Source organism: Haliotis asinina, chromosome 8 (genome assembly GCF_037392515.1).
Source record: "Haliotis asinina isolate JCU_RB_2024 chromosome 8, JCU_Hal_asi_v2, whole genome shotgun sequence".
NCBI lineage: Eukaryota > Metazoa > Mollusca > Gastropoda > Lepetellida > Haliotidae > Haliotis > Haliotis asinina.
In genome coordinates this window covers 54613047-54625662 of record NC_090287.1, presented here as the reverse complement: position 1 = coordinate 54625662, position 12616 = coordinate 54613047, and the positions used below count along the sequence as shown (strand labels likewise).

At 37.9% G+C, this 12616-nt stretch overlaps 1 protein-coding gene across 1 annotated transcript; it reads left to right on the top strand.

Annotated features, from left to right (window-relative positions):
• Nucleotides 1-3822: 3822 nt before the first annotated feature.
• LOC137295008 (calmodulin-like) lies at nucleotides 3823-7685 on the top strand. Its single transcript, XM_067826257.1, has 5 exons — nucleotides 3823-4061; nucleotides 4733-4763; nucleotides 5297-5440; nucleotides 5858-6100; nucleotides 7262-7685. The coding sequence occupies exons 1-5, from the start codon at nucleotides 4059-4061 to the stop codon at nucleotides 7288-7290; spliced, it is 450 nt and encodes a 149-aa protein (XP_067682358.1). The 5' UTR covers nucleotides 3823-4058; the 3' UTR covers nucleotides 7291-7685.
• The last annotated feature ends 4931 nt before the right edge of the window (nucleotides 7686-12616 follow it).

The following is a 12616-nucleotide window of genomic DNA, read 5'->3' as shown; positions in this document are numbered from 1 at the left end:
TTCAACCTGAACTTTGAAGTCTGCTAGAAAGAAACCCATTTAGGAATGTAACAATGACATTCATCTTGTGTATGCAGCATCATTTCACGTTATCACCACACGAAACACAATGCATTGGGTAGCACGTGCACAAAGTGGGAGACTCCTACCCGTGCATTGGGTGCCATTATGAATCTTGATGTTTTTCAGGCAGGTCGATAAATCAATGTTGACCATTTTTTCCGATAATGTTCAAATCACACACTACTGACTGAAAATTGTAAATCTGAAATTTTCGTGTCATACTCCAGTCACCTAACAAAGGGGATAACTGAACGAACAGCTTTGCTTTGAGTGAAATCCATGTGATGATGCATTCTCAGAACATCCATTATTATTGTATCAACAATGATTTAATCCCATATATCTCCCAATTTTGACAAATGTACATTGAAAGTACAGTTCCCGTACTTTTGATATATCTATTTCATCATCACTTATTTTCATTTATACGTTCGTATTATTTTCTTCACTTGGTGTTTCTTCTATGTCTACTAATATGCATACAATGTACATGCATGCATACGTGCATTAGTAGCCCGTGTAAATTGTAAATGCATATAAATGTATGTCGTAAATGCTGTTATGCACTAATACAGATCATCATTGAAATGTATATGTTGAAATGAAAAGTAGAAGGACAACTGTACTTGTAAATCCTACTATTGCACCAGGAAGGTCTCCCTGGTGCCCAGTTGTGGGATGCAATAGCAGTTAATGTGATAGTTATCACTACTTTATTGGATCAGGATTCTCTTATTCGTTGAATGTCGTAACAAATACTGGTCGTCCTTTACACGGATAACCTTAGTGTCCAAGCAAGTCATATACATGTATGAGTGATCGTTTGTAGAAGTTACACAAATAGCATTTAGTGTTACCTTGACACAGACTCAACATCGATTTGATTACAAATGTATTTGATTAAACGTTCTCCTTAGTCGTTGTCTTGCAGTATTCTTATAAAAGTTGAGTAGTATAAATGAAATGGTGCACGGTGTGGCTTTGAATATTGCCCACGTTTCTATACACGATAATAATAACTTTGTACAAATACTCTGAACACATATTAAAGAGGAAAATCACGAAACGCAAACCATGAAAACGGAAAATGCCGAATCAGTAAAAATAATGCAGTATCCTATTTAAACACATTCACTCCTGATCGGAATTTCCCGGGCACGTGTTTTGTCAAGTTACCAAGTGTTCAATGTAGCCCTCTTCTCCTTTGTCGTTGTGATTTCTCATTAAACGCAGCTCACCTCCTGCCTAAATGCGGGTCAACCGTTGCCGCAATGCGACAGCCACTGCGACAGAACAGGTAGTGAAAATAACACACAGGTGCGACAGTGTATGTCGCAGTGAAGGTTTGTGACGTAGATAGGCTAACTGGTTCACAGGGATACCACATAGACAGGTACGGGGTCCCTTGCCATTGGCGGAGCAACGTGAATTGACGTAGGTTAGCCGACATGACCTGACATAGGTTATTTGCCTTCAGTTGTTATTTGATAGTACGGGTGGTCCAACTTTGGGTGTTGTGTTAATTCATTACGTGAAGTCAGTTCACCTGTAGTTGGTTATAGGTTTAACTCTAGTTAATCATATAATACTGACATGTATATCAACAGCTGAAAGGATACAGCATTATAAAGACAACCCAAGCACAGAAACCTGCAATAGGAGTGAGTGAGTTTAGTTTTACGCCGCTTCATCACTATTCCAGCAATATCACGGCGGGGGACACAAGAAATGGGCTTCACACGTTGCGCCCATGTGGTGAATCTATCCTAGGTCTTCGGCGTAACGAGCGAACGCTTAGATCACTAGACTGCCCCACCGCCAATGCAAAAGGAAATATACACTGATGTTTCCAGACATTTGATAATAGTTATTAGTTATTAGTTATTACAATATACATCAATATATATATCGTCATGCTTTTGTGACCTTCCAACCTGCCACAATACATTCCTCGCAACAACTGAGTAGCATCTACATTGACCAGACTAATTCACACCTGTGTATTCAGACCAATGAGGATGTCATGTCCTGACTCGATTGTTCAAACACCGCGTATTAATAATATTAAATATACATACTGAGGCGATAAACAACCCACTAAATATATAGGTGGTTTTGTCAACAGCCTTTCTTCTGAGTAACGACACACATGTCAAACTGACGCCGTGTCAAGTAAAAGCTTGTGCAATTAAATACAAATGATTCACTTTGACAGAAATTATATTTTTGATCGGCATTCTAGAAGTTGGTGAGTCCAAAATAACACTTCATGCTTGACAACTTCTTGTTTTTGCATTAAGCGACGTTTTGATGTAGATTCTTACATCGTTATTAATATAACCTAAACGCGTCAACGATGTAAGAATCTACTTCGAAATGTTGCTTAATGCAATAATTTATCATCCATTAGTTAAATGCTTCGTTTTTGACAGAAAATGTTTGGTTCTAAATTTGTTTATGTGTTTGCGTGATGCTCAGTCAGCATTATTCAAGCTGACGGCACCATTGTTGAATATATAAATGTTTAATATAATAAATTATTATTTCTGCCGAAAAATATCAGTGTCGCCTTTACTGAAATGGTCTACATCATACATCGTAAGTGGAAGTTTTAAAGCGTGAACATGCATGTAATTGGATTCAGTATAATGAATATTTATGTGCCAATAGTCTGCCATAATGCTTGTATAACTATCTCATCGTGGACCGTTGAACAAAAGAGTAAATCCATTAAGGAAAGACTTGTATAGCGTGTACACATTCTCATAGTTGTCTCAAGTAATGAATCAGTGCACGCTTTGACCCGGGTCAAGGCTGACCATGCCATTCAGGATTCGTGTTTCTTCAGATGACTGATGCAGTTTTCAAAAAATTGTCATCAAAATTAACCACAAGAGCCGTATACTAGAACGTGGATTTAATTGCAATACAGTGCAATGCAGAGAGAAGTAGTGCCATATTTATGCCAACAGAGTTATCCATATTGCAAAATGCATGTTTACAGCATGTTCTATCTAATAACTGAGACTGGTTATCCTCTGTCATTAACGTATTTACGTCACATTCACTAAAGAAGACCCTGCCTACAGTTATCTGTCTAAAAAGCTTCAATCACCAGAAATGTATGAGCTGGATTGAATAGTCGCAGCTTTCACATAATCCGATGGTGTTAGCTTTCCAGCAATATTCGTTATATATATCGTTACCTATAACGGTTGTGTTCACCGAGAACATGTATTACATGTAAGGGATAGTGAAGAACTATGTTTTCAAGGGTTGTTAATATTTTCAGATTCATTTAAAATATTTTATGTGACTAAACAATAACGTGCTTATTACTCACGACAGAAAGACTGACATTATCAGAAATTCTCAAGTGCTGGAGATATTTACAGATTCAATTGTAAATTTTTATGTGACTAAACAATGACGTTTTTATTTATCACGACCTAAGGACAGCTTGATGTTATCAGGTTCCCAGTCTCAAGTAGTAGCCCTACAAACAAGAATCCAGCCCTTTGGTATTGACGTAACTGTCACCTTGAGACACCGTTGTCATTTATTACAAGCATTCAGTGCGCTATATAATGCCTTTATGACATATGTCAGAGCAAAGATAATAATCTATCAATAATCAGAAATACACTCTTGAGCATTCCCGATCAAAACCCCACCAATATAAACCCTCACATACACCTAAAACGATATGGGTGATAATCACAATACGTTAACAGAAAGAACAGGTCACACAAAAATGATAGAAACAGTGCCTTTCCCATGCTGTGTTTCGACACCAAACAGCGCCAATTGTTGGGTCTAGGGGCGAATTCTTTCTATTGAACTCCATGTTGCTAGCCGTATTACAGCTGCGTTTGGTATTACAATGCTCGGCATAAACAGTGAATGTTACAGCCTCAATGTTTTGTGGTCCAACGTGTAACTAGGAGGTCCACAATATTTACATGTTTACCTGAGTTTGAGAACATTTATCAAACATGGTAAGTCTACATGTCGTAATTATTTCTTTGAGAGTTAATACTTGTATATGATTTCAATATTATGTACATGAGGACGTATGTTTAGGAATTCCTTTGTGTATTCTGTAATACTCTCCCAACAACAGAGCTGCAATCCGTAATTGTGTGCATTTTAATGTTGAAAGATTTAATGTATATCCCGTTATATGCCATGCAATGTCTTGATGCAGATTTTACTGAAACCATTAGAGGGTTCTTTTGTTGTTATTTTGTTGCATTTGTTGTATGATATGATGACTGATTAAAGGGGAGGTAAGTCAGAATGTATCCAATGCTATTCTGGTATGACATCTTAGTAATCAAACACGATCGATTTTATGACCTGTAGTTAATCCTCTTTGGTTGTCAACACTGTCACTGTACTTCAATTGCGTTGACAAAAATACCCGAGCTTCATGTCCGTGCTCAAGTATCTAGAACCGAATGTTTGTTAGTTTGGGTTAACAGTTCCCCTCAGTCTGCTTCCAGAAACTGCTAGATTCAAGCACGAGTGTGCAGTTCTTTAGGAAATATGCAGGCACACTGGAAATAAGTTCATTTCTCTTTTAGCCATAATCGTATTGTAATTACCATTTTTAAGCCAACGCTAAAACATACTGATACTAATAATTCTTTCATTTACCATTTTTAAGGTTGAAAATTTCACCGATGAGCAGATTTCAGGTTAGTATCATGTTTTCATTGTATGATATCCAAAGCTTTTAACAAATGTTGTCATCTCTGGTGTTCAATGATCCCGCATGTCATTTCCGATCCCTGCCATATCCACCACTGTTTTGTCTTGTACTCCCATTTGAGTCCATTCTTTTGATTAATCGAGACTGATTGTTCTGGTGTTAGCGTTTTATATAACTGTTGAGTTGGTAAACTATTCCCAATACACAGGAAATAGGCCAAAGATATCGATAGATTGATTAGGTATAATTGATTACATCCGGGCTGATGGTACATGTATTGTCTGGAATGAATGAATGAATGAATGAATGAATGTCCTTCCTGGTTGTTAAATGAATAAATAAACGGATGTCTTTATTTCCTCCTTGGTTGTCTATTGAATGAATGAATGAATGAATGAATGAATGAATGAATGTCCTTATTTCCTCCCTGGTTGTTTAATGAATGCATGCCTCTATTTTCTTTGCGTTTGTCTTATATGTACAATAAACGCAACAGCATATCTGGATGTTGTTTCGCAGAGTTCAAGCAATGCTTTGCTCATATGGATAAAGATGGGGATGGTATGATCACAACGAAAGAGCTGGGCATCGTCATGAGGTCACTAGGTCAGAATCCAACAGAGGCCGAGTTGCAAGACATGATCAATGAAGTAGATGCTGATGGTGAGTGCTTTACATCACTTTTCGGAAATCGTGAGTGGTGGGTAGTACAGGTGGAGAAGAACTTGCTTTCCAGTTTAAGGTAAACACTTGGTGTATTCGCTGATTTCTAGCGATCAATTCATGCATGTTTCACCACGTGTTACCTCGCCGGGAATAGCTGCAGAATTGCTGATACGTCGTAAAGCAGTATTCACCCACTCACTAACGCCACCAATCAGCCGGACACCCACCCTCTCTGTCATTCCTTCTGACACAAAATACACGTACATGACAATATCGAATCCTCTTGTCGAATCTATTTCGACTTAAATATAATTGTAAGTTGAGTTGGAAGAGATAAATGTCCATCTCATCATCATTAGCGATCAGGCCCTGACTTTGAGTTCGGCTCTAGGGCACGCTTTATTTCGTTGGTAGGAAACGGAACGATTGATTTTGATGAGTTTCTGACGATGATGTGTCGACGTTTAAACACTTATGACGAAGAGAGTGAGCTCAGAGAGGCTTTCGACGTGTTCGACAAGGACGGGGACGGTCGGATTTCCGTTGAAGAACTGCAGATTACCATGAGAGAGCTTGGCAACGTTATAGCAGACGATGACATTCAAGCGATGATCACACTTGCAGATATCGACGGAGACGGCAAAGTCAATTTTACAGGTAAGAGATATGCATTTCTATAATGTTTAATGATTAATTCTGATAGAAATCCTAAAGGTATAACATTTTATAGAACCATTTCATTCGGATTTCAGCAAGGTAACAAATCAAAGATTAGTAATGGTCTGGAAAGTGGGTTTTCCTGTATGCCAATCTCTTTTTCACAACCCATTTGGGAATTAAACATGATCTTCGGTAGACAAGGTTATCTTAAATCTGCTTGCCCAGTGACTCTGTTAACATGTGTGGTATGTCCAAATAATTATTTGTCAGGTCTCTGACGGTGACAATACTGTAGCAATAGATGACAACTCTTCTGTAACCTTTGCTAAACATTATATTGTTTGATGAGGATTTCTGTCTTCAAGAACTGGGTAGAAGATCTAGAAATATACTTTCGGTTAACGCATACAAGGTATTTATAAATTTGCATCACTGACCTAACCGAACCTCCATGCAAATCCTGTATTTAATTATACAATATACAGTGTCTATCCCCATGATGGTTAATATGAGTAGTTCTGTTACTGCTGTGTTTGTTTGTGAACATGTTCCCAAACTTGGATGGGATACGCATACATTTTCGAGAATATCTCGAGAATATCTTTTCGAGAATCATTATCACTATCTGAGAGTGGCTTACGTGAAATTTCTGATTAATCTGATTACGCCCATTTTGTGCTATATTTCAATGATAAATACTAGAGATTCGAATCATTTTGACGCCACGGCTGAGGGAAAATAGATTTAGTTTCGAATGAACCAAATCAGTAATTAAGCATAATGTTTTGACCTTTGTGTTAACCATATAGTCAAAGTATGTCGGGAAGAACTATTAAGTTATCTTGTATTCAAAGCGCTTTTATTTTAATTTTTAATGTTTTAGTTTTGGTGAATATGGACGCTCCATACATGTCAAAGTAACAGGATATAGGTTCATGTACAAGGAAGGGTAAATATTGCGTTTTTGCATTAAAAGTTTATCAGGGAAACATTTTCTATGTTTAACGCCAAGTCATCGACTTGGTAACTCAGTAACTTTGAATTATTCAACTCAGTCAAGCTACCACTGCTGGGGCTTTGACGTAGGCTGTAACACACTGTGGATATTCATGAGCAGTTATGATTATGCAAATAAGAAACCTTTTATTTGCCTTCCAGAGTTCGTAAAAATGATGAAAAACGAATGAATCGAAACTCCGGAAACTAGGGGAGCGATCAAGATGGTTTTGACTGACTCAGACAGCGTTGCTTTGGTGGAATCGAATCTTACACCGTACACGAGGACGAGGTGCTCATCGTAGAACACTGTCACTGTTCCAACGAGATGCGCTGCCCTGTCTAAACGCTGTCTGTTGTGAAGTTAGTTCAGGAAAACACGTTTTGTAGTCAACCTGTGATATTGATCTGCATCAAATCGATGACTACTGAGGAACGGACCAAGATGTCTGAGATGCGGAAGCAGAATGCTCGAGGAGGAAATATTTTTGAATTTAACGAATACTCATCGTGTGTGCTTTTCTCCGTGTATATGTTTTAGTATTTACCATTGTTTCAATAAAAATTACTTAATGAAACTTATAAAGATACGGCTGTCTCTTGAAGATAGTCCAATGTACATATATAGTTCATTTGTTACTACATGGAAGTATCTTGGCTTTGGCTCTGTGAAGACAATCTGAAGGATCCGCATGGTTCTTGGGCTGTCATATTCATTCTCAAAATCCTTTACAGTGATAGAATCGTCAGTAAACACCCTAAAATATAACATGTCACTCTTTATGTAAAAGTCATATCACTCCGATATATTATTTAGTGACTTAAGTAAGACGAAATCAACTGACATTTCAGTACTGTTGCTGGCGATCGATGATGACCACCATTTAGAGTGAGGGAGGGAGGGAGGGAGTGAGTATGGCCTAACATCGATTTTAGCAATATTCAAGCAAAATCACAACAGGGGACACAAGATATGGGCTTTACACATTGTATCCAAGTGGGGAGCCGAACCCGGGTCTTCGGTGTGACGAACAAACGCTTTAACCACTAGGCTACTCAGAATACCTTCCTGTCATCAATGATTTCCAGTGATAAATTATATAATTATATCAATTATATATTACTATAATTTTCATCAAAATTATTTCTTGAACACCGTGGAATTTGTTTTGGAAAATAATCGAATCTGACTATTTTATGCAAGTTTTGAAGTGTCCTATTTAAAAGGGAGCTTTATTGCAGCGAATAATGACAAAAATGACCACTGAGATCACCTATATGCTGAAGACGAGTATTCCTCACATTCTACATGTATGATTCGGATCAGAAGGTCCGTGCATCGAATCCCAGCAGCTACACAATTGACTGTCATCTTGGAGGTGAGCACGTCCTGCAATACGGCTCGGGACGTGCCTTCTGTTTGAATCAGAATTTCTGTGGTTCGAATCCAAGCACGGGACACATACTGCTACACTTTCATGCGTCAGATTAGACCCATACTATCTGGTTAACAGGATGTATCTGCGAACATTTGCCACAAGAATGAGAGGATTACCCCCACGCTTCTGCTGAGTACTATTTCTGATAATCTCATGTTAAAACACTTAATTGTCTCATTGGAACCACTGTTTTCTAAAAGTGCAAAGACTGATCGATTCATAATGAATAGCAATGCCCTGAGGTCCGGGTACATCAAAACAGATTAAATAACAATGGTTGACACTTTTCAAGTCTCAATAATTTCGATAGGCAAAAGAAATTAAAACGTACAGTCTGTCAGTATATTCTGTATTCGTTTTGACAGAAAAGTGGAAGAAGCTTCGAATGTATGTATGTATGTATGTGTATGTATGTATGTATGTATGTATGTATGTATGTATGTATGTATGTATGTATGTATGTATGTATGTATGTATGTATGTATGTATGTATGTATGTATGTATGTATGCAGGTAGGTAGGTAAGTAGGTACGTACGTACACATGTAATGTGTGTGTGTGTGTGTGTGTGTGTGCGTATGTATGCTTTTTTCTCTCTCCCTTACATTACAGTTGATTTGTAGTGTTCCCGTCTTCATCATGCTAAGACATTACCATCCCAGAATGCTTATGTGAATCGTTGCCCAATAAAGTGCATAAACGAGGTGGAGTATTTTTACTCAACATTGATATTAAATGAATCTTGCATGACGCGTGTTGAACACCGGACACTAGTTCCCTCCCTTGTCTCCATAGGTAAAAACCAGGTTACCTTTCCGTCCTTCCTGAACGCCATGGCGAAGAGGCCAAAGGTTGTGGACACTGAACAGGACATCCTTGACATCTTCAGGACAATGGACAGAGACCAGAACGGCTTCATCAGTGCAGCAGAACTACGTCATACGCTGACAACAATGGGGGACGTCCTGTCTGACGAGGAGGCGGACGAACTTATTCGTCAGGCGGACATTGATGGCTCTGGGATGATAGATTATGAAGGTACGTGGTTTAGATTCACATTGACGGCACGGTAGTTGTAGGTTATTAAAGTATACTGATTTCTTACGTTAACATTGATGGTTCTGAAATAACAGGTTATGAAGGCACGTTGATGGTTTAGGTTAACATTGAAAGTTAGGTAAATGTATATCATGAACATACATTGGTGTACACGGTCATTGATATCTCGGTAATTGTGGTTTACTAAATTATATTGACGGTTTTGATTAACATAGTGACTTAGAATTGATGGTTTAGGTTGGTTATCAAATGCCACGTAAATGTATAAAATGAAAGGACGTTGTTTAGGGAAACATTGATTACTCGTTAACTGTAATTATGAAGCCACGTTGATGGTTTATGTTAACACTGGACACTAGGTAACAGTATTTAAGGACGCATCTCAAAGGATGTACGTTGATGGTTCAGATTAACATGGAAGGTTGGACAGTATTAGGTTCTGAAAGCATAGTGATGACGGATTTTATGATTGGGTAGTGACAGATTGTGCACGTACATCGATGATTTAAGTTAACATTTATAGCTCCAGTGAGAAATTATGAAGGTCCGTTCACGACAAAGTTGACAGATTGGGACAGACCGTAAGTACATCTGGCGGATTTTAATATCCACAGGAGGTTCGTTGGTACTTCACGTGGACTTTATTTCTGAAGTGTATTTGGTTATATAACTTTAATAAAAATATAGTTACAAATAGTCAGGGGGAAATAATATCCAGACAGAATAAACGTGGAAAAACTCTTTCCATAAATATAAGAAGCTTTAGTTACAATTCCAGTGTGTTTCGTTATTTCCAGTGTATCGTAAACAATCGAGCACCTTTGTGTCCAAGTCTGATAACTCAATATCTCGGTTGTTTCGATATAACGTCTCGATCCCGGCAAAATCCTTCATAAGTTATTATTATTCAAGGTCTTTCAACTTGATACGGATGGCTCGATTTTTTGGATATGTCGATACTCGACTACATATACACTGCCAAGTATTGAACACAACATTTGTTTGCAAAAGGGCCCGCGTATTGCATATTGTTTTCTCAATGAACCTAAAGAAGGCCGAAAATGAATTGAACAGCATGGGGCGTAGTCGTCGATGAATGTACTGTTTGTTTTTAACAGAGTAATCATGTTAATCTGGGCGGCAACGTTTTCAATGAATCCCTCCGATTAACAAATTACCGACTTAGCGCATTATGAGCACATGTCAATTTTTATATCCCAAGCTGAATTTGTCGGGCAGTAAGGGCTTTTGTCACTTTACTTATTTGCCTGCTGGTCTTTGTGTGAGTCAATAAAACTTTTCGTCATATCGTCTATATTTCTGCCATATCGTCACCACAAAAGGTCATATAAGAAGAGTAATTTCTTAAAACTCTTTTCAAATGTCTCCATCGAAGGACCGTATAACAACTTCATTATCACAGGTTATAAGTAAAACTATTTTCAGATCATTTTAAAGTGCAAAATCATCCTTCAACAACACAATACAGAATTGGTCAATAGTCGCCAACAACCAACATTTTTGTGTGTTGTGAAATGTTTGTAGAGAGTGAATAATGTAAACTTAAGCAATATTTCATGAACACGTGTCAACTGAGAAAGCCGGAAGTGACGCAGTTTACGAACGTCAGCCATTTTAATGAATTTAAGATCACGAAAATGTCTCAGATGGATCTTCAAAGCGAATCTCGGATTCGAACAACGATCGCGGATTATAGCACAGCGACTTGTAGCTCCTTCGAAGACTGCAGCACGCTTTCTGTAATTATACATCAGGAAAGAGGAAATGTATTCTGGTCTCAAGTAGTCTGGACTCAGATATTCAATTATTTATTTATGCAGTTTCCACCACTGGTTTGCCCTGTACAGTTATTAGTATATGTTCGGTAATAACCTGCACGCTTTATAGTAATAGTGATAGACAGTGCTGGTTTTGTTTTTTGGTTATATGTTTTTGTTTGTTTGTTTGTTTTGTTTTGTTTTGTTCTATGACACAATTTTGAATTTTCAGCTACTCGCAGGCACATGAAAAATATAAAGTAACATGTCTGTACTGTTTCTTTTTTATAGATTTCGTAAACCGTATGATGGCAAAGTGATGGGAATTCTGATCCTTAAAAGCAGGAACAATCACCATGGCCATTGCTGGCGACCATCCTACTCCATGCTATGAGCAACTGAATCAAGGGATGTAATTGTGAATATTTTAATTGTAATATCTTACATTTTAATAAAACAAATGCTACAACATATCTTTTCATTGGTTTCTTCTGCATGTGTGTGCGTGCGCATGCGCGTGTGTATGATTGCATGTATGACGCACAATACAGTGCACCCGAATTTTCGGCGTGAAGAGCGAACGCTTTAACCAGTAAAGTACCTGGCCGCACAAATCACTGTCTGAATGAACGGCCAGCAATCAGCAATCAGCCAAGTTACAGATTCTAACCATTCCCTTCAGTCGCTCCACTTATCTTTTCACTTCTAAAGAGATACTTCTGGGATTGATTGCCGATCCTTAGACTCACTTCTAGGTTCATGAAAATTATTACTTACCAAAGACTTCTGATTAATGCAGATTGTGCAATTCCGACTGCGTTGACCCAACCCCTCGAAACCTCTCAACTCCCAAGCAGTTGCGCATGTCACGAACACATGCAAAGACCCCATTACTCAGGTTTGTCCAGATAATGATTTGATACATCAAAGTGTATAAGAAATAGACTACCACTTAAATATAGTGGCAATGATTACGACATTCAGAAACAGAAATATTAACGCTAATCAAGAGTACTTAAGTAGATCGCGATGACTTCTCATTGACAGATGATAAACTGTATATAAGTTTTGGATTATTTGTGACAACATTTAGTAACAACATATATCTCCAGTTAGAAAGTGAAATTTAAAGAGAAAGTTTCTGGTTAACAAAGGAAATATTGTTCCGAGCGGTCATAAACCGATTCACTCATTCACTCACTCATTCCAGTTAGTTCCTGCCTCAGAACATATTTTAATGA

Coding starts and splice junctions, on each gene's coding strand:
- LOC137295008 (XM_067826257.1), top strand. Junction 4,764..5,296: donor CACCGATGAGCAGATTTCAG/GTTAGTATCATG, acceptor GTTGTTTCGCAG/AGTTCAAGCAATGCTTTGCT. Junction 6,101..7,261: donor CGGCAAAGTCAATTTTACAG/GTAAGAGATATG, acceptor TTTGCCTTCCAG/AGTTCGTAAAAATGATGAAA.